At 58.6% G+C, this 20,710-nt stretch overlaps 2 protein-coding genes across 3 annotated transcripts; one reads left to right on the top strand and one right to left on the bottom strand.

Moving 5' to 3' along the window:
• Window positions 1-993: 993 nt before the first annotated feature.
• Window positions 994-11,630, top strand: FAM171A2 (family with sequence similarity 171 member A2). The gene is made up of 8 exons (XM_026447640.1): window positions 994-1,230; window positions 4,751-4,978; window positions 5,215-5,307; window positions 8,625-8,783; window positions 8,861-9,040; window positions 9,139-9,255; window positions 9,372-9,498; window positions 10,040-11,630. The coding sequence occupies exons 1-8, from the start codon at window positions 1,113-1,115 to the stop codon at window positions 11,499-11,501; spliced, it is 2,484 nt and encodes an 827-aa protein (XP_026303425.1). The 5' UTR covers window positions 994-1,112; the 3' UTR covers window positions 11,502-11,630.
• A 501-nt stretch (window positions 11,631-12,131) lies between these two features.
• On the bottom strand, window positions 12,132-20,484 carry GRN (granulin precursor). Of its 2 annotated transcripts, none has more exons than XM_026447641.1 (13): window positions 20,234-20,484; window positions 15,893-16,037; window positions 15,644-15,769; window positions 15,444-15,528; window positions 14,897-15,009; window positions 14,667-14,802; window positions 14,444-14,553; window positions 14,081-14,207; window positions 13,784-13,881; window positions 13,447-13,692; window positions 12,994-13,227; window positions 12,671-12,901; window positions 12,132-12,581 (listed from the first exon to the last, which is right to left on the bottom strand). In XM_026447641.1, exons 2-13 carry the CDS (start codon window positions 16,028-16,030, stop codon window positions 12,444-12,446), a joined length of 1,782 nt encoding a protein of 593 aa, XP_026303426.1. In that variant the 5' UTR covers window positions 16,031-16,037; window positions 20,234-20,484; the 3' UTR covers window positions 12,132-12,443. The 2 variants fall into 2 exon arrangements, with proteins under 2 accessions (XP_026303426.1, XP_026303427.1); XM_026447642.1 differs by having other exon boundaries at window positions 19,962-20,297.
• Window positions 20,485-20,710: the final 226 nt, after the last annotated feature.

Below are 20,710 nucleotides of genomic sequence, written 5' to 3'. Positions count from 1 at the left end.
GGCCAACATAGTGAAACACTGTCTCTACTAAAAATACAAAAATTAGCTGGGCACGGTGGCACACACCTGTAGTCCCAGCTACTCGGGAGGGTGAGGCAGGAGAATCACTTGAACCTGGGAGGCAGAGGGTGTAGTGAGCCAAGACCTCACCACTGCACTCCAGCCTGGGCAACAGAGCAAGACTCTTGTAAAAATAAATAAATAAATAAATAAAAGAAGAAGAAGAAGAAGAAAACACTAGCCTATGTTCATGGCAAGCACCTCTCATCACAGTCCAGTTCCAAGGAAAAATTCCAGCATTTTCTACATTGGCTGCCACCTTATCTAAAATTAGCACATTCCATGGGCATCTTCTATCTTCGAGTTTAGTGTTGGTAAATGAGTACCTCTAGCATTTGTACAGGGCTCCCCAAGACTCCTGCACCAGTCGACCAAGCCCAGGGACATAATTGAATCTGGAGATTCCTGGGGCCTTGTTTTGAAAAAAGACTTGAAATAGTAAGAAAGGCCCAAAAATAAATGTTCACTTGTCCCTGAAAACAAAAACAAAATTCTGTCTCAAAAACAAAAAAGAGACTTAGGAGTGTCTAGGGGGCCTTCCCCGCCCCAGCACTGCCTAGGTGTTTTGCCGGGAGAAGGGGGCCATCGAGCAGGGAGTTCTTAACACTTTTCTGAGACTTTCATGACCGTACTCCTTGTGTTGTAAGCAATAGCCACTCCCAACCTACACACAAAAAAATTCTGCACCAATTTTGGGTACTCTCGAAACCCAAGAACCCGGGTGATGGGACCCTAATCCCGACACTCCTTTGCAGCCCAGAGTCTGGGAGCGCAGAGCAGGGGCTGCGGGATGGGCTGAAGGTGGGCAGTACTGGGGGGAGGCGGGCGGAGCGGGGCCGGGAGGGGGCGGTGCCGGGGGGCCAGCCGTGTGGCGCGCCGCCTGCAGGGGGCGCTTGCGGCGGCCTCGGACCGAGACAATCGCGCTGAGCGGGCGCCGCAGCCGGAGCTGGAGCCGGAGCTGCGAGGCGCGGCGCAGAGCTGGGGCTGCGCCGGGCCGGGCGAGCGGGACCAGGCGGGAGCCATGGACCGCTAGGGCCCGGCCTAGCCCCGCGATGCCGCCGGCGAGTGGCCCCAGCGTCCTCGCGCGGCTGTTGCCGCTGCTGGGGCTGCTGCTCGGCAGCGCCTCCCGGGCTCCCGGCAAGTCGCCGCCGGAGCCCCCCAGCCCGCAGGGTGAGTCTTAGCCGGGAGGGGCCGCGATCGCGGGCCTGCGCCCCCTGATCAGGCTCCCGCCCGTCAGCCCCCTCTTCGCGGCGTTTGTGAATTGAGGGATATTCTGTTCCCTGGATTCGGGTGGGGGGAGCTAAGCGATCTGGGGTCGGCGCTTCTTGGAGAAAGCGGAGGCGGGGAGAGGGAGGCCGTCCGGGGCGGGGGTCTTGGGGAAACACAATGGGTAGGGCGAGGGTCCCCAGGCTCGGCGCCGCCGCCCCCTCCCTATTTGTTTTTCTCCCTCCTGGTCCGCGAGGCGCTGCAGCCTCAGCCATTGTCTACCGAAGACACCCGCCCAGGGGCGGGCTGGGGCGGGCGCCTGCTCCGCAGCCCCCTGCGGGTTCCTCGCTCTCGACCCCGGCTGGGTGGGGGCGCCGGCATCGGCTGCCACCCAAGGCCCGGACAGGAGGCTGGGCGCCTGGAGCTGGGTTTGAAGGGGGGAGGGGAGAAGGGGGAGTGGGTGAGGCTGTGGGCGGGATTGACTGCTCTAATGGGGTTCTTCGCCCTGGAGCCTGACAGCTCCCAGCCAGCTCCCCTGGTTTAGAATTTGGGGTGCACCAAATAAATGCTTGTGAGCCTATGACGGAGGACGAGCGGCAGTTGTGGGGCTCTGAGAAAAGAGGGTACATTGTGATTCCAACTGAAGGCGCATGGCAGGCTTGCGGTCGCGGAGCCATGCTGAGCTGGCTGGCTGTGGGCAGTGCCGGCTGGGAGGGCAGGTGCCTGGGTCCCCGTTCAGCAGGCCTCCTGGCACTCCTGTCCCCTGCCCGCCCCCAGATCACCCCCTCCTCACCTCACATCTCCTTCGCAGTGGAGGAGACCCTCCCCAGCGACTCACCGGCGCAGGTGGGTGTGTGAGGTGGGGGTGGGGCCGGCTTCTGCAGCAGGAAAGGGTGGGGGAGCAAGACCCTGACTCCACACTCCACAGGCAGGCCTGGATGCTTACGGGCCTCCCCCCACTCCAGCCCTGAGCCCACCTCCCGTGCTCCTGCTCTCTCCCCCCTGCCTGTGGGCCCCATCCCTGCCTGAAGCAGTGTTCACTCCTCACCCCCCACACTAAGGAGCTGGCAGGAAAAGCAGGGTGGGGGGATCTGAATGAGGGAAGTGGGGTCCGGATGAAGGGAGAGGGTCGGATTTCCTCCTGGATTGAGGCAGTCCTGGAGCCGGGGAGAGGTGGATACTATATGGTATGTCAGGCTTTGAGGATTGGGGAGGGTTCGCCCTCTGCCTCAGTCTCCCCAGCTCTCTGGGGGAGGAGATGAGGCTTTGCTTAGTAGGAAGAAGCCCTAGTTTCTTAGGACATCCCTCCCCTCAAGTCCCTGCCCCTCAGGGGAAGGGGCCCAGGGAATTGGCTGGAATAGAGCCAGGACAGGGGGGTTCTCTGGGGCAGCTGGCAGGGAGCCCAGGTTGAGGGGAAGGGGGAAGGGAATCTGCTAGGCACCTGCCCCCTTCTCCCCCACCCCCAGGGTTGGCACAGAGCCTTACCAGCCCACCCCAGTTTTGTTTCCCCAGCTCCCTCCCTCTTCTGAAGCTCTGACTCTTGAACCCAAGCTATTCCCTCAAATGACCCCAAGTATCTCAGACTCGGGGTCCCTCTCCCCAGCTGCTCTATCCAGCTGTTCCTAAGCCCGGGATGGGGGTGGGAGTAGCCAGGCCCTTCTGGCTTCTCAGAATTCCTAATGGGTGTTGGGGGGGGGGTGGTGAGGACCTTGTGCACATCCTCCTAGGCTCTCCCCTCCCCCCACCCCAAGCCAATTCTTCTTTCTCCCAACCTGGCTGTACAGGCCTCCACTCTCCCGTATTAGCTGGGTGCCCTTGGGTATGTCACTTAACCTCTCTGAGCCATAATTTGTTCATTTGTAAGACAAGGAAGGATAGTGCCTACATCATCAAATTGAAGTAAGAAATCTCATCAAATGTGCAAAAAAACAGTACAGGGGTGCCAGCTTCCTGTAGCAGCAGGGAGCAAGAGTGGGTAGAGTGTGCACCCACCCTGCAGGGTTGGGCTCTGGTCTGGGAGGGGAGGTGGGCTCAGGGGAACAGCTGGATGGGATGCCTAGGGCAGGCGTGGCACTGGCTCTGGGTTGGGAGCCTGAGCTAAGACACCTGTCACTGCTGAGTGTCAGGCTCCACTCTAAGGCCTTCCCTCTCCTCGAAGTCTCCGCAGCACCCTGACCTCCCCAGGCCCTGCTGCTCTCAGCTCCAGACTCTTGCTTCCGCACCCAACCCCCACTAGATTTGCACTCAGCACTCAGCCCACTCCCCACCTGCCTCCTGGGCCCCCCATTGAGGTGTCCATACATGCATGACACACCTTGTTAGCTGGAAGGTCGGGGTGAGGTGTGCTCTTGAGGGAGGGGCTGTGCTGATGGGAAGGGGTGCCCTGGTTCAGAGAGACTGCCTGGAGAATCCATGGGAACAACTCAAGGCTTGGTTCCTCCCCATCACGCCATCTGAGGGCAGAACACCTGCCTGATGGCCTGGCCAGACTCTCCTCAGGCTGGGGGCAGAGGCATCCCTGGAAAGCAAAACACTTGGGCTTCCCTCCCCAGCCCCCTCCACAATAGTTCTCTTGGGCCTGGGTTGCACCCCCCCAGATCTCCTTCCCCTTGCCAGGGCCCCAGCTCCCTGCCTGATCTCCTGGGAGGAATGAGGGCGTTGCCATGGTGACTGACTGTAGCTGACCAGCTGGGAGGGGGCAGGCGGTTCATGTGAGGGGGAGGGGGCAGAAGTAATTTGTTTGGGCATAGGGTTGGGGTGAGTCCCTAAATCTGAAGGGCAACAGGCTTGTGCAAAGGATTCTGGGAAAAGGATGAATGACGGGAATGACCAGTTTCCTAGTGTCCCCTGTCAATTTTTTCCCAAGACCCCAAACTCTGCCCTAGCCTCCATCCTCCCTTTCAAACTGCTGAATCTTGACCCTTCTCTCCGCCTGCATACCCAGCTTTACTTAGCCTTTCTCAGCCCTCCTGTCCTTCTCCTCTCCCCAGGCCCGGGGTTAAGAATGTTGCTTCTAGAGGCAGACTGCCAGGTCTGGATCCCAGATCTCCACTTAGCTGTAGTCCAAGTATCTAAACTCTCTAAGCCTCAGTTTCCTTATCTGTAAAATGGACTAAGAGCATATATTATCAAATCCAATACACCACTGACTGTAAGATGCACCATGATTTCAGGTACCAGTAAGAAAGGAAGAAATGCTGCCAGTTATAACGATGGCATCATCAATCATAGACATAGCCTGAGTTTAGAATTGTGAAAATGTGACACAGCGCATATGTCAGACGATGAAATACGGGAATAGTCCCACCTCCTTCATGGGCTGATAGCAGGTTTCTCACTGAATGCTGGGTCTTAAATCATGCCTTCTCTAGCCTCAGCCCCAAAGACTCTCCCAAACACAGCTCCTTCCGCTGATCTTGGGGCTCCCCCCAGTTCTCTTTCCCCCTCCCTCGTCCTCACTCCCTTCACCCCATCTTGCCCACAGAGATCCTGATCAAGGTGCAGGTGTATGTGAGCGGAGAGCTGGTGCCCCTGGCCCGGGCCTCAGTGGATGTGTTTGGGAACCGGACTCTGCTGGCAGCTGGTACCACAGACTCAGAGGGTGTGGCCACCCTGCCCCTCAGTTATCGCTTGGGCACCTGGGTGCTGGTCACTGCTGCCCGCCCTGGCTTCCTCACCAACTCTGTGCCCTGGCGTGTTGACAAGCTGCCCTGTGAGTGCAGGGGCAGGTGGAGGGTGGGGGGGACAGCAGCTGACCCTCCATCAGCCCCTTCCCAAAATAGGCTCCTTGGGGGTGGAGGGGGAGGCTTTCCAGCAGCTGCTGCCTGGGCTGGGGTACACAGAGGGGGCTGAGGGAGAGTGAAGCCTCTGGGACTCAGATGGAGGGGATGCCTGGCTGGGGGGTGGGGGGCAGGCTTTCCTGGAGCTGACCGGCCATCCCTCCCACAGTGTATGCGTCTGTCAGTCTCTACCTGCTCCCTGAGCGGCCGGCCACGCTCATCCTCTATGAGGACCTGGTGCACATTCTCCTAGGCTCTCCCGGTAAGGCTCCCCCTCACCCATGCCAACTCTTCTTCCTTCCCCTAACCTGGGCGTAGAGACCTCCACTGTCCTATATTAGCTGGGTGTCCTTGGGCAAGTCACTTCACCTCTCTGAGCCATAATTTGCTCATTTGTACGATGTGGAAGGTTAGTGCCTACATCATCAAATTGGAGTAAGAATTAAATCCCATAAAAAGTGAAAAAACACAGTACAGAAGGTGTTCAATAAATGTTTATAGTTATCGGGGATTCTCGTGGTTTCTATTCTCCATCTATTCCTACCTTCTCTGCCACCTTTATCTTCAATGGGCCTACACGGATTTGTTGTGCACCTGCTGGATGGACAGGTGCACAGGAAGTGCAAGGCCCAGAGAAAGCCTGCAGCTGCTGCAGCTGTTCTGATCTACCCCCGGCTTTTGGTCTCGCTCAGCTAGTACTTACTTCAACTCCTAGGCCGTGCCAGGCATTGTGGCTGGTGCTGGGAACCACGGTGAGGAAGAAGACCCGCTCCTTGCCTTTGGACGTTCACAGACAAGTAGGAAGACAGATCATTGCAAGCCCTGAAATAGTTCCAGAGCAGGCAGGGCAGTGGAGTGGAGGGCAGCTGCTTTCAGTGCTGAGACGGCCCTAACCTGCGAGGGGACCCAGCTGGGTGAGAGCTTGTCGAACGGAGCGGTCAGCCCTCGACTCAGGAGTGAAGGGGAAGCAGAGGCGCCTCCACTGGAGAGGAAGGCTGGGGGAGACATCAGGTGGAGGGTAGTAGAGGACAGTGAGGGTTCGGGGGCTCCATTCCGCTTAGAGGGCCATGGTGGGTTTCAGAGTTGGAGGAGCCCCTTCCCGGTTTGTAGTCTCAGCCTGAGCCCTTGTCATGGAGCTAGATTTTTCTTTTTTTTTTTTTTTTTTTTTTTGTGAGACAGAGTGTTGCTCTGTTGCCCAGACTGAAGTGGCATAACCTCGGGATTCTTCTGCCTTAGTCTCCTGAGTAGCTGGGATTACAGGCACCCGTCACCATGCCAGACTAATTTTTGTATTTTCAGTAGAGATGGTTTTGCCATGTTGGCCAGGCTGGTCTCGAACTCCTGATCTCAGGTGATCCACCCGCCTCAGCCTCTCAAAGCGCGGGGATTACAGGCGTGAGCCACTTCACCCGGCCTCACCAAGCTGCTCTTGTTTGCTCACCTTCATCACTCTGATCCCAAACCAGAGGCTTCTAAGTGCCCCTGCAGGTTTCTAAAATGCCAGTGGACCCTTTGTAGCCCCCTAGCTTGAAGCCCCTGCATGGCACCTACTGCTTTCAGTACCAAGCCCAGGTGCCATCTCAGAGCTGCCAGCGCCTTCCAGAGCCCGGGCCGCCCGCTGCCCCACACCTCTGGGCCTTTCTCATGCCAGGCCTCCTGGATGTCCTTTCCCTCTTTCTTTCCTGGCTGTCTTCCACATCCTGCAAGACTCCATAGGGCCTCCCCTGAGCTGAGTGAGACCAGCTCCCCTAGTCCCTTGCGTCCCTCTATTTGGATAGCAAGGCAGGAGGAATGGCACGGGAGAGGATGAGCCTGGAGCCCAGTGGTCCGGGCTTCTATCCAGGCTTGAGGATTGTGACCTCGGGCAAGTTACTGAACCCCTGCCTGCCTCCATTTTTGCACCTCTAAAATGAGGTTGATAATAAAGACAACTAGCTAAGGGGCTATTTTCCTAATTGCAGGGGTTAATACAGGTAATCTGCTTAGAACAGTGCGCAGCATAGCTTAAAGCTTAATAAATGTTAGCTGTGACCATACTGTATTGGAATTGTTTATATGTCTGTCCCCTCCACCCCAACACACACACCACACACACACACACACACACACACACACACGACCTAAACTGTCTGATGCAGTAGCCACTAGCTACATATTAAATTGAAGTAAATTAAATTAAAAATTAATTAATTTGGCCAGGCGCGGTGGCTCACGCCTGTAATCCCAGCACTTTGGGAGGTCGAGACGGGTGGATCACGAGGTCAGGAGATCGAGACCATCCTGGCTAACACAGTGAAACCCCATCTCAACTAAAAATACAAAAAAAAAAAAAAAATTGCCAGGCGTGGTGGTGGGCGCCTGTAGTCCCAGCTACTCGGGAGGCTGAGGCAGGAGAATGGCGTGAACCTGGGAGGTGGAGCTTGCAGTGAGCCGAGATTGAGCCACTGCACTCCAGCCTGGGCAACAGTCTCAAAAATAAAAAATTTTTTTTAAATTAATTTTTTAAAATTAATCCATCCAGAGATGGATTCTCACTGTTCCCCAGGCTGGAGTACAATGGCATGATCTCAGCTCACTGCAACCTCTGCTGCCTGGGTTCAAGTGATTCTCCTGCCTCAGCCTCCCGAGTAGCTGGGATTATAGGCGCCTGCCACCGCACCTGGTTAATTTTTGCAGTTTTAGTAGAAACGGGGTTTCACCATCTTGGCCAGGCTGGTCTTGAACTCCTGACCTCGTGATCCACCTGCCTCGGCCTCCCAAAGTGCTGGTATTAGAGGCGTGAGCCACCGCGTCCGGCCTTTTTTTTTTTTTTTTTTTTTTTTGAGACAGAATTTCGCTTTTGTTGCCCAGGCTGGAGTGCAATGGCACAATCTCAGCTCACCACAACCTCCACCTCCCAGGTTCAAGCGATTCTCATGCCTCAGCCTCACAAGCAGCTGGGATTACAGGCATGTGCCACCACGCCCGGCTGATTTTGTATTTTTAGTAGAATTGGGGTTTCTCCATGTTGGTCAGCCTGGTCTCTGACTCCCAACCTCAGGGGATCCACCCGCCTTGGCCTCCCAAAGTGCTGGGATTACAGGCATGAGCCACTGCACCCGCCTAGAAAAAATTCATTACATTTTTAAAAATTAAAAATCCAGTTTCTCAGTCACACTAGCCACATTTCAAATGCTTAACAGCCATGTGTATCCAGTGGGTACCATAATGGGCAGCACAGCTAGAAAACATTCCCATCACAGCAGACATTCATCTTTGAGCCCCCAGTGTCTAACGTGGTGCCTGCCACATAGTAGACAATACTGTTTGAGGATCTGGATCGCAATATTTTATAGGTTCTATAAAGAAACTTCTAAGAAAGCAAGCACATTCCCGAGGCTCACACAGAGATTTCAAGTCCATGTCCCTTCCAGGTTAACATTCCATGACTGCCCAGCTTTCTCCCCAAGGCATCACCCTCCCTGGCCTTCCGAAGTGGCCTGAGCTAATGTCCCCCTTTTCCTTAGATAATGGGTTTCTGCTCTGGTCCCTAGGGATCCTGTCCGTGGTCAGGCCACTGCAGCCCCTCTCTCCCTCCAGGTGCCCGCTCCCAGCCCTTGGTGCAGTTCCAGCGCCGGGCTGCCCGCCTGCCTGTCAGCTCCACCTACAGCCAGCTCTGGGCGTCACTCACGCCTGCCAGCACCCAGCAGGAAATGCGGGCTTTCCCTGCCTTCCTGGGCACTGAGGCCTCCAGCTCAGGTAGGCTGGGTGCCCAGCGTGGATGGGGTCTCCCCAGGCTCAGGATCAGCCCTCAGCCCTGTACCCTCTTCCCTCAGGCAATGGCTCCTGGCTGGAGCTGATGCCCCTGGCTGCTGTGAGCGTGCACCTGCTGACAGGTAATGGGACAGAGGTGCCACTCTCAGGCCCCATTCACCTGTCCCTGCCCGTGCCCTCCGAGACTCGTGCCCTCACCGTGGGCACCAGCATTCCAGCCTGGAGATTCGACCCCAAGAGTGGTAAGCGCCTCAGGGGGTTGCAGGTGCTTGAGTTGAGGGAGGAAAGTGGGACTTGAGTGGGAGGGACTCAAGTGTGACAAAACCCCTGCCTCTCCCAGGACTGTGGGTGCGCAATGGCACTGGTATAATCCGGAAGGAAGGCCGGCAGCTCTACTGGACCTTCGTCTCCCCTCAGCTGGGGTACTGGGTCGCCGCCATGGCCTCCCCCACGGCTGGTAAGAGTAGTGGGGCAGTGGGCATAGGGGCCGTGGAGGAGGGGAGCTGGGAGAGCAGACTTCTGTAAGGCAGGAAGGGCGTCCACACCTGAACGCTAAGCCCTCACCTGGCACAGGGCTGGTCACCATCACGTCGGGCATCCAGGACATCGGCACCTACCACACCATCTTCTTGCTCACCATCCTGGCAGCCCTTGCCCTGCTGGTGCTCATCCTGCTGTGTCTGCTCATCTACTACTGTCGGTGAGCACCGGGCTTCCCCCACCCTCCCCTCCTCTCCTCTGACTGAGGCCTGCACTTGCACCGGGCCCTGGGGCCCCAAAGATGCATAAAATCCACTTCTGGTCCTCAAGGGGCAGACAGGAAAAGACTTCCTGTAAACATGCTAAGATCTGAAGGGCCGGTGCTAGTGGCTGAAGACAGCCGGGAGGTGGGAGGGGAGGCAGGGCTTCAGGACTTGCAGCCCGGCCCCTCCAGAGAGATCTGCCACTGCCCCTAGCAGCCCAGCTCTCTACCCCAGAGGACTCCTGGCCGAACACACCCATAGACGGCTTAGATGCTCATCCCTGGTTCTCGCAGCACATCCTACATGCAGAGGAGTGCAGAGTTTACCCTGAGGGGACCGCCAAACGGACACGGCTCCCCGCCATCTCTCCCGGGCGCCCCAGGCATTCTCCTCACCTCTTCCACTATATTCATCTCTTGTCTCGCATCTAAGGGGATTCGGGGCCAACTCCGGCCCTCACCCTTTCCTGAGAGGCCCCCTCTGCTCCCTCCCTTCCAGGAGGCGCTGCCTGAAGCCGAGGCAACAGCACCGCAAGCTGCAGCTCTCGGGGCCCTCTGACGGTAACAAACGAGACCAGGCCACCTCGATGTCCCAGCTCCACCTCATCTGTGGGGGACCCCTGGAACCCGCCCCGTCGGGGGACCCCGAGGCTCCGCCTCCAGGCCCCCTCCACTCGGCCTTCTCCAGCTCCCGGGACTTGGCCTCCTCCCGGGACGACTTCTTCCGCACCAAGCCGCGGTCTGCCAGCCGCCCGGCCGCCGAGCCTTCGGGTGCCCGCGGGGGCGAAAGCGCCGGGCTCAAAGGCGCGCGTTCGGCAGAGGGCCCCGGCGGGCTGGAGCCCGGCCTAGAGGAGTACCGGCGCGGGCCCTCGGGGGCTGCGGCTTTCCTGCACGAGCCGCCCTCGCCGCCGCCGCCGCCCTTCGACCACTACCTGGGCCACAAGGGGGCAGCCGAGAGCAAGACCCCCGACTTCCTGCTGTCGCAGTCGGTGGACCAGCTGGCGCGGCCGCCGTCGCTGGGCCAGGCGGGGCAGCTCATCTTCTGCGGCTCCATCGACCACCTCAAGGACAACGTCTACCGCAACGTCATGCCCACCCTGGTGATCCCCGCGCACTACGTGCGCCTCGGCGGCGAGGCTGGCGCCGCGGGCGTGGGCGACGAGCCGGCCCCACCCGAGGGCACGGCACCCGGCCCAGCGCGCGCTTTTCCCCAGCCCGACCCCCAGCGCCCACCGATGCAGGGCCACTCAGGCCCGGGGGGCGAGGGCGGCGGGGGCGGCGGCGAGGGCTGGGGGGCCGGGCGCGCGGCGCCCGTCAGTGGCTCGGTCACCATCCCTGTGCTGTTCAACGAGTCCACCATGGCGCAGCTCAACGGGGAGCTGCAGGCCCTGACCGAGAAGAAGCTACTGGAACTGGGCGTCAAGCCGCACCCGCGCGCCTGGTTCGTGTCCCTCGACGGGCGCTCCAACTCGCAAGTGCGCCACTCTTACATCGACCTGCAGGCGGGCGGCGGGGCCCGCAGCACCGACGCCAGCCTGGACTCAGGCGTCGATGTGCACGAGGCGCGGCCCGCGCGCCGCCGGCCTGCGAGGGAGGAGCGGGAGCGCGCCCCGCCTGCCGCGCCGCCGCCGCCGCCCGCGCCCCCGCGCCTGGCGCTCAGCGAGGACACGGAGCCCAGCAGCAGCGAGAGCCGCACGGGCCTCTGCTCTCCAGAGGACAACTCGCTGACGCCGCTGCTGGACGAGGTGGCGGCGCCGGAGGGCCGGGCGGCCACGGTACCCCGGGGGCGGGGCCGCAGCCGCGGGGACAGCTCCCGCAGCAGCGCCAGCGAGCTGCGGCGCGACTCGCTCACCAGCCCGGAGGACGAGCTGGGGGCGGAGGTGGGCGACGAGGCGGGCGACAAGAAGAGCCCGTGGCAGCGGCGGGAGGAGCGGCCGCTGATGGTGTTCAACGTCAAGTAGCGCCGGCGCCGGGCCTGGCACCGCCCCTCCCGCGCGGGCCCGCACCCAGGGTGCGCGCCCCTGGGGCCTGCGGGGGCCCTCGCGCATAGCCCCCAGCCCCAGGCTGGAGAGGGGCCCCGGGGCCTTGGAGCCGTTCCGTGGTAGGTGCTGGGTTGTGTCTTGCAAGGGACCCTGTGTCTGCCTCCAAGCCGGGGAGGAGGGGGGGGTCCAGCCCCCAAGGGGAGGTGCCGGGGAGGAGGGCTGGGGGGAAGCAGTGCCTGTGTAGACGTGGCTGTACATAGAAAGCTCTATTGTGGGAAAGCAGGAGGGGTGACCCAGCCTCAGCTGCTAGTGTGAGGGCTGGGAAGGGAGGGGGCGTTCTCTCTGGACCCCTGGGAGGGGAGGGGGTGCTGCTTGCTGACTAGCCCATCTCTGGGCTATGATGTCACAGGGCTGGTGGCTGGGACAGCTCTGGGGACTAGGGGGTAATGTGATACAGCTGATGTGGGCAGCAGCAAATACAAAACTGGTGAGGTTAAGGCTGTGTGTGTCTTTCTGTGGGGTAGGGGACGGGACTGTTGGCAGTGGACATGAACCCTTGCTCTGGGGCCCTGGGGAGGGCAGGCAGGCAGGGCGGCAAAGCAGACACTGTTAAGAAAGTGTACAAACTTTATTGGAACTCACACACGCACACACACAAACACCCCTGTGGATAGGGAAAAGCACCTGGCCACAGGGTCCACAGAAATGGGGAGGGGATGGCAGCTTGTAATGTGGCTTTTGCCACAACCCCTTTCTGACAGGGAAGGCCTTAGATTGAGGCCCCAACTCCCTCCTATGGTGATAGGGAGCTCAGAATGGGGGTCAGGGAGAATCTGGCTGGGGAGAGGTGCTAGGGAGGCCTGAGCAGAGGGCACCCATCCAGTGGGGTACCGAGGGCTGCAGAGTCTTCAGTACTGTCCCTCACAGCAGCTCTCTCAAGGCTGGGTCCCTCAAAGGGGCGTCCCAGCGCAGGGCCTCCCTGCGCAAACACTTGGCGCCCCTGGCTGCGCAGCGGAAGCCAGCAGGACAGCAGTGGCGCCGATCAGCACAACAGACGCCCTGGGTGGTCAGAGGGGGGTGAGAGGGTTGGATGAGGTGGGACCTGGTCCCTGGCCATACCCAGCCCCAGGGTGGGGGATGGCACTGACCTGGCGGTAGGGACAGCAGGCCCAGCCCCCTCGGTTGTCTCGGCAGCAGGTCTGGTTATCATGGCAGAAGTGCCCTCCCCCACACTCCACGTCCTTCACACCCACGTGAGGGCTACGGGCCAGGACGGTGGCGGGCTGGGCAGAGACCACTGCCTTCTCGCAGGATCGGGCCTTCACGTTGCAGGTGTAGCCAGCCGGGCAGCAGTGCTGGCGATCCTCGCAGCACACAGCCTGGCAGGGAAGGGAACACAGAATGGTATTACATTCCTGTCCCCTCACCAGGCTTAGCTCTCCTATGCAGGGGCAGGCAGGGAGGTACTCACGTGGGGCAACTGGCAGCAGGCCCAGCCCCCACCCAGGCTCGGGCAGCAGGTCTGCCCCACCGGGCAGCTGGTGTGCTGGTCGCAGCCCATGTCTCTGGGGTGGGATAAGGAAGCCTGGCGGGCAGGCATCTTCTCCAGTCCAGCCACAATCTCGCTTCCCCGCTGACATCGCCCCTCGGCTACACATGTGTAGCCCTGGGGGCAGCAGTGCTGGTGGTCCGAGCAGCAGACAGCCTGGGGGGTGGGCAGGAAAGGGCGTCCTAGGTAGCCACTATGTGGGGCGCAGTGCCGAGCCCCTACCTACTCCGGCCCGCCTCTCCTGCTTACAGCACCTCCAGCTGGGAACGAATCTGACAGAGCTGGGTGTCACCTACTGGCCATGTGGAGGGCGGAAAGCAATAGGAGTTTGGCCACCCACCTGCCCAGGCCAAGATGCTGTCCCCTCCCCTGTACCTCTGGGATTGGACAGCAGCCCCACTCTCCAGACATGAGTTGGCAGCAGGTATTGGAGGGGGGACAGCTGGTGACATTATCACAGGGGACATCTCTCGTCAAGGCTTGCGGGTCTGGCAGGCTGAGGTGAGCTGGGGCCTTCTCCATCCAGGACACCTGCTGAGTTCCCTGTTCACAGGTACCCTTCTGTGTGTCACACGTAAACCCCGCAGGACAGCAGTGTATATGGTCCTCACAGCACACAGCCTAGGGCAGATGGAGAAGGGCCAGTGGGCACTGGGGCCCAGTTGGCTGCCACACTGCTCAGGCCACCCACCCACCCACCACCCCTGGGTACCTGGGTAAAAGGGCAGCAGCCCCAGGCCCCCGACTGTAGACGGCAGCAGGTATAGCCATCCGGGCAGCTCACCTCCATGTCACATTTCACATCTCCCACTGAGAGGGAGGCAGAGAGGACAGGTCAGAAGTGGCACTGGGGACCCTCAGGGGTATCTACCCTTTGCCGGCTCCACAGCTGGCACCAGGTGTTGAAGATGGAGGGCACCACTTACACCACCTTGCAGTGATCCTAAGGCCAGGCCTAAAAGGAAGGAAAGAGGGCCCCGCCCCTGTATCTGTGCCCTGCCTCTGGTACCTGTTTGTGCAGGCAGCTTAGTGAGGAGGTCCATGGTAGTGTTCTCCTTGGAGAGGCACTTACTCTGGATCAGGTCACACACAGTGTCTTGGGGGCAGCAGTGCAGGTGGTCGGAGCAGCAGATGGCCTGGGTGGGGACAGGGGTGAGTCTTTGTCACTTCCAGGCTCAGCAGAGCACAGGGAGCAGCCAGGCTGATGGCTGGCACTGCCCCAATCCTCCACTAGGGGGTGGCATGAACCCTGCATCAGCCAGGCTCCCAGCAAGCAGCCAGCCAGCCCCATGCCCCAGAGCCCCTGTACCGTGCATGTCAGGGCCAAGTGGCTGGGGGCGCACAGCCAAGCTGGCTCCAGCCCCTCACTCACATTGGGCATTGGGCAGCAGCCATACTTCCCACTGGGCAGCTCACAGCAGGTAGAACCATCAGGGCACTGGGACCGTGCATCCGGACACATGACTGAGCTGGACAAAGCCACTGGAAGAGAAGCAAGTGTGAGGGGCAGCCAGGGTGGAGGGAACTTTTTCCCACACTTGGAGTCAATGAGGCCCCACCCCAGCCCCCGGCCTGATGCTCTCCCACCTCCTCACCTGCCCTGTTAGTCCTCTGGGCAGGGATCTTCTTTGCCAGGGGGTGGGTGCCCGTGGGTGTGATGCAGCGGGTGTGAACCAGGTCGCAGAAGGCACCATGCGGACAGCAGTGCACCCTGTCTTCACAGCAGGAAGCCTGAGAAAAAATGGTCCTGACTCCGTCTTCACCCCTTGCCCCCACCCTCTGCCCCTGCCTCCCTCCACGTACCCCTGTCTCCCCAGATTTGTACCTGGGGCATGGGGCAGCACCCCCAGGAGCCATCGACCATAACGCAGCACGTGGAGAAGTCCGGGCATTCGAACTGACTATCAGGGCACTGGACAGCACCCACGGAGTTGTCACCTGTGGACAAGATGACCCGGGATTCTACAAGCCCACTCAGGGAAGATGACTGCCCCATCGCACACGGAGCTGGTGGCACCAGGGCCTGCAAGCCCAGCTACTGGGGTTTGGGGGTGACACTAGGGCTCAGTGATCTCCTAGGCATGCCTAACTCACCCTCCTCACAATCCAGTCCCTCCCTCAGCAAGATGGCATGGGGAAGGGGCACCCACTGACCATGGGTTGGCATTAGATCGGCCCAGCTTGACCTTTCCCCACCCCCACAATGCCTGAACCTGGAGTCTTGCACTTTCTCCTCCCCCTCCTATCCCCAGTACAGATGCCACATGAATGAGGGCACGAGGGCAGGAATGGGGGCTGCCCCGCCAGCTGGGCTCCTGGGTTCCAGGCTCTACATGCTGCCCGTCTGCCCTGCACCCACATCCCGGCTGCACCTGATCTTTGGAAGCAGGATTGCCCATCTGCACTGCAGTGGAAGCCCCGTGGGCAGCAGTGATGGCCATCCCCGCATGCCACGGCCTGTAGGACACAGAGAAACCGGCATTGGCAAGGCCCTTTTATCTAGAAGTGGGAGACTGCAGGAGAAGCATCGATGCAGACCTAAGCCCCTCCATCAGGCTGATGGCATGCTCACCTCTGGGAAGGGGCAGCAATGGGAAGTCCCTGAGACGGTGAGGATGCAGGAGTGGCCGGCAGAGCAGTGGGCACCAGCCTGGCAGGGGCCGCCCAGATGCCTGCTCAGTGTTGTGGGCCATTTGTCCTGGAAAGACAGGGGAAATGATAAACCACAGACTTGTGCCTGGCATCCTCCTCTGGCCAATCCAAGATGACCCTTTGGGAAAACCCAGGCTGCCAGCTTTTGCCTAGGCTGAGGGGCACTCACCAGAAGGGGACTGCAGCAGCTGTAGCTGGCTCCTCCAGGGTCCAGGCAGCAGGCCACAGGGCAGAAATGACCATCTGGGCACCACGTTCCAGCCACCAGCCCTATTGTTAAGGCCACCCAGCACACCAGGGTCCACATGGTCTGCCTGCAAAGTACCAAGGAACATCTGGCAACTGCTTAAGCCCGCGCCACTCTTGATTCTAGGGCCACTCAGTCCCCCAGCCCCAGGCCAAGGTCCTGGCCCGGGACTCCCTGAGCCTTCTCAACGCCTCCCTGTCCAGGCAGGCAGAAAGCTGCAGGGGCTGAGAGTCAGCTTCCTACAGAGCCCTGTGTGTGACACATGCCCCAGCACGTGCAGACCTGTGAGCATGAATGCTGACATTCGTATATGTGTGGGCCTGAGTCCCCAGCACATGGTCTAATGCCTGGGCCTCACTGGGCAGGCTTATGAGAGTCAGGAAGACGTGATTTTTTTGGGTCTGATCTGTGCAGATGTGGGCCACCTCTGGGGTGGGGGGTAAGGCATCAGTAGCCATGGGAGAGGACAGGGCTGGGGTGCAGGGAGGGAGGCCCCCCAGGAAGAGCCAGGGTTCCCCTCCAGATGCCTCCTTGCCTGACACTGTTCATACCTGCACCCTGCTAAGGACTTGCAGGAAGCAGCCACATGATGACATGGGAAACCACAGGGGTGAGAAAGTTGTGAAAAAGGAAGTATGGTGGCCAGTGGACTCTGGGCTGCCTTCCCCAGAGGCCAGTCACCACCTGCCCACGAATGTCCCCTCCTCACCCAGGGAAGGGGACACAGAAGCTGGGTCAGCCTTTGAGATACCTGTGTTCTGAGGGTACCCCACACCACCAGGGCTCTCTGAGATTCCCCAAGCATGCTAACCCCGACCTCTGCCTCTCCATCTATTCTGGAAGTAAAACCCAGCCACATGTGGAGAGAGACCACGTGTGCCCACTGGGCTGCCCATGTGAGTCACCAGGAGGAACTGAGCCTTGAGTTTCTGCGGAAAGCAGCCTCTCACTTCCTAAACAACTCTTCTCCCAGGCTCATCTAGCCCAGCTAGCTCAGTGGGGTGGCCAGAGAGGTAGCTCATCCTGAAGAAGCGAACACAGTAATGTCTGTTGAGCCTCTTGGGAGCCAGTTACAAGACTCTCCATTATTTTATTTCTTTGCAACAACCATCCAAAGTAGTAATTAATACCTTTACTTTTCTTTTGTTTTTAGAGATGAGATACTGCTCTGTTGCCCAGGCTGGACTCAAACTCCTGGGATCAAGCAATCCTCCAACCTTGGCCTCCCAATTAGCTGGGACTTTGGGAGTGTGGCACCAAGCCTGCTCACCCTTTTTTTTTTTTTTTTTTTGAGATGGAGTTTTGCTCTGTTGCCCATGGTAGAGTTCAGTGGCATGATCTCGGTTCACTGCAACCTCCACCTCCCAGGTTCAAGCGATTCTCCTGTCTCAGCCTCCTGAGTAGTTGGGACTACAGGCACCCGCCACCATGCTCGGCTAATTTTTGTATTTTTAGTAGAGAGGGGGTTTCACCATACTGGTCAGGCTGTCTTGAACTCCTGACCTCAGGTGATCCACCCGCCTCAGCCTCCCTAAGTGCTGGGATTACAGGCTTGAGTCACCACACCTGGCCTCACCTTTACTTTTTTGTTTGTTTGTTTTTTGTTTTTGAGACAGACTCTTGCTGTCTCCCAGGCTGGAGTGCAGTGGCGCTATCTCAGCTCACTGCAAGCTTCACCTCCTGGGTTCACGCCATTCTCCTGCCTCAGCCTCCTGAGTAGCTGGGACTACAGGCGCCTGCCAGCACGCCCGGCTAATTTTTTGTATTTTAGTAGAGATGGGGTTTCACTGTGTTAGCCAGGATGGTCTCGATCTCCTGACCTCGAGATCCACCCGCCTCGGCCTCCCAAAGTGCTGGGATTACAGGCGTGAGCCACCACGCCCAGCCACCTTTACTTTTAAAGGAAGAAACTGAAGCTCAGAGATGTTAAGTACAGTCAGCCCTCCGTATCCAACCAGAGATCAAAAAATATTGGGTGTGGTGGCTCACACCTGTAATCCCAGCACTTTGGGAGGCCTAAGTGGGTGGATCACGAGGTCAGGAGTTCCAGACCAGCCTGACCAACATGGTGAAACCCCCATCTCTACTAAAAATACAAAAATTAGCCATGCGTGGTAGCCCACACCTGTAATCCCAGCTACTCAAGAGGCTGAGGCAGGAAAATCGCTTGAGCCCAGGAGGTAGGGGTTGCAGTGAGCGGAGGAGATCGTGCCACCATACTCCAGCCTGGGTGATAGAGCGAGACTGAGATTCCATCTCACAAAACAACAAAAACCCCAGAAAATGTTACATTGTTGCTGAGGTACACCGTGTAGTTAGGCTTAGGATGGGTGCATCTATACTGAACACGTACAGATTGTTCTTTCTTATTAATCCCTAAACAATTCAGGATCACAACTATTTACATGGCATTTCTTTTTTTTCTTTTCTTTTCTTTTTTTTTTTTTTTTTTTTTTGAGACAGAGTCTTGCTCCGACGCCCAGGCTGTAGTACAGTGGCGCAATCTCAGCTCACTGCAACCTCTGCCTCCCGGGTTCAAGCAATTCTCCTGCCTCAGCTTCCTGAGCAGCCTCCTGAGTCTGCTACTACACCTGGCTAATTTTTGTATTTTTAGTAGAGATAGGGGTTTCACCATGTTGGTCAGGTTGCCAGTCGCGAACTCCTGACCTCAGGTGATCCACCCACCACAGTCTCCCAAAGTGCTGGGATTACAGGCATGAGCCACCGTGCCCAGCCAACATGGCATTTCCATTGTATTAGGCATAAGTAATCTAGAAATGATTTAAAGTATGTATAGTTTATATGCAAATATCACACCATTTTGTAACAGGGACTTGAGCACCCACAGACTTTGGGGTCCTGGAACCAGTTCCATGAGGATACCAAGGGACACCGATAACATGTCACACATCGGGTCATGGTGACGACAGGCTTTGATGGCCCCAGAGCGTATTGGACCTGGGTTAATATCACTAGTGGCACAATGGGCAGTGCCTGAGAATGGACCCCTAAGCCCCAGGGGGATAGGTGCAACAGGTACGACAGAAACAGGGTACAAGGAGGGACTGCCTGGAAATCGCACTTGGGTCCTAATCCTGGAATTGCCAACTGTGAGGGCCTGAGAAGTTGCTCCCTGTCTGTGCCTCAGTTCCCCCACGAGTCTATGTGTGGATACCATTGGAGGGGGGAGGGGCAGGAAATGTCACCCACCCAGTCGCTCACATCCTCTCTGCTCCAACTGGCTTTCCTCAAGTGCCCCTCCCCTAACTCAGCATCCCCAAGAGGCCACCTCCTGGACAGATAAGGATGAAGTTGACTGGTCCTGGACAGTGGACCCTCTCCTCAGCCCCACAGCTCCCAGGCAAAGCACCTGCAGCTGGCACTGCCTACTTCCTGGGTGTTCTCAGTAGGCTGTCCGCTGCCCTGGCTTGCTGGGAAGGGGAGTCTGTCTGCACAGGAGTGTTCGGCTCTCTGGTGAGTTACCTGTGCATGGCCCCTCCTGTTTACCCTGAGTTGAGGGAGTATAGTGTATGCTTCTACTGAATACACGCACATGCATACAGAAACAGGGATGAGGAGGCGAGTCGCAGTCTCTCACGCCACCCTACACCGCCAAAACAGCCAGAGGGGACAGCAGCCTCTTCAAGACCCTAGCTCCGTTATCTTCCACTAGGTGGCAGCCCCCAACTCCGAGTGCCAAGGGGAGAGGAAATTCCCAAAAGGGGAGCCAGCCTAGCTGCAACTGAGCAGGAAAAAGTGGCTGGGAGAGGCGGAAGTTAGCTCGTCCCACCCCCAAAAAGAGGAAGTAAGGAGGAGCCAGACCAGGTTCAATCACCACTCCCAAGTCCCTACTACCTTCGAGAAGCCAAGGTCTCAGGTCCCGTTCCCAGGCCCTCGAAGCTCCCAGCCCAGGGTCGCGGGCCCCTCCGGCTCCAGGCCGCCGCGGTAACCACCCACCACCACCACGAGAGAGAAAGAAGCCGGCACCTACCGACAGGGGTGGAGCTGAGTCAAGAATGGTGTGGTCCCTGCTTTGGGGGAATGCTGGGGAGGTAGAAAGCCCCCTTCTAACAGAGGTCACTGCAATCACTGCTTCCTCTTTCCCATAAAACTCCCTCTAGTGTATCAGAACCCCCAAGGAGTTTCAATAAGCGGTTCTTCTCTTGTTTCTGGCTGAGACTCCAGGGGAACCTCAAGTTCACATGGCCCTGGCCGGGCCCTTGGGCAGGAGCAGGCGAGAGGTCTGCGCGGCCGCCCTCCTACCTGCGTCCGGGTCCGCGATCCCTGGGCAGCAGCAAGCCGGGCAGCGCTCAGACTACAGATCCCAGCGCGGTGACCCGCCTACCTCAGTTTCCATTGGCCAGGTATCAGGGATGCCGCGCTTCCATTGGCTACTTATCAGGGTGGAGGTGGGGCCAGCCTGGAATGCTGTGTTTCTTTTCTACTCAAATCACTCTCCTCCCCGCTTCCTCTCGCCCCACACCCCATTTCTAGGGATCATGTGATTGGAGAATCATGTGACGCCGGGCCAGCCTCAGCAGGGCAGCTGGTGCTCGTCGCCTTCCTTCACTCATCCTGCAGGTGCCTGGGGGAGTTTGCTAGAGATGATAGCGCGTGTCTGGGGCATTGACAGTGCGAGGGACTGTTATGAATTGGGAATATTTGTGCTCCTCTTTCTATTCTTTTGTTTGTTTTGAGATGGAGTCTCACTCTGTCGCCAGGCTGGAGTGCAGTGGCACG

The sequence above is a fragment of the Piliocolobus tephrosceles genome, chromosome 16, assembly GCF_002776525.5.
Source record: "Piliocolobus tephrosceles isolate RC106 chromosome 16, ASM277652v3, whole genome shotgun sequence".
NCBI classification, from domain to species: domain Eukaryota; kingdom Metazoa; phylum Chordata; class Mammalia; order Primates; family Cercopithecidae; genus Piliocolobus; species Piliocolobus tephrosceles.
Note: the sequence above shows the minus strand (reverse complement) of the source record. Positions and strands in the feature narration are given on the sequence as shown.

What these genes read in the sequence shown, in the direction of transcription:
- FAM171A2 (XM_026447640.1), top strand. Translation starts at nt 1,113, where the DNA reads ATGCCGCCGGCGAGTGGCCCCAGCGTCCTCGCGCGGCTGTTGCCGCTG. An exon ending in GAGATTCGACCCCAAGAGTG is followed by an intron (nt 9,041 to 9,138) that starts GTAAGCGCCTCA and finishes TGCCTCTCCCAG; the next exon opens with GACTGTGGGTGCGCAATGGC. An exon ending in CTGCTCATCTACTACTGTCG is followed by an intron (nt 9,499 to 10,039) that starts GTGAGCACCGGG and finishes CCTCCCTTCCAG; the next exon opens with GAGGCGCTGCCTGAAGCCGA.
- GRN (XM_026447641.1), bottom strand. Translation starts at nt 16,030, where the DNA reads ATGTGGACCCTGGTGTGCTGGGTGGCCTTAACAATAGGGCTGGTGGCT. An exon ending in GGTGCTGCCCCATGCCCCAG is followed by an intron (nt 14,803 to 14,896) that starts GTACAAATCTGG and finishes ATTTTTTCTCAG; the next exon opens with GCTTCCTGCTGTGAAGACAG. An exon ending in TAAGCTGCCTGCACAAACAG is followed by an intron (nt 13,882 to 14,080) that starts GTACCAGAGGCA and finishes CCTCCCTCTCAG; the next exon opens with TGGGAGATGTGAAATGTGAC.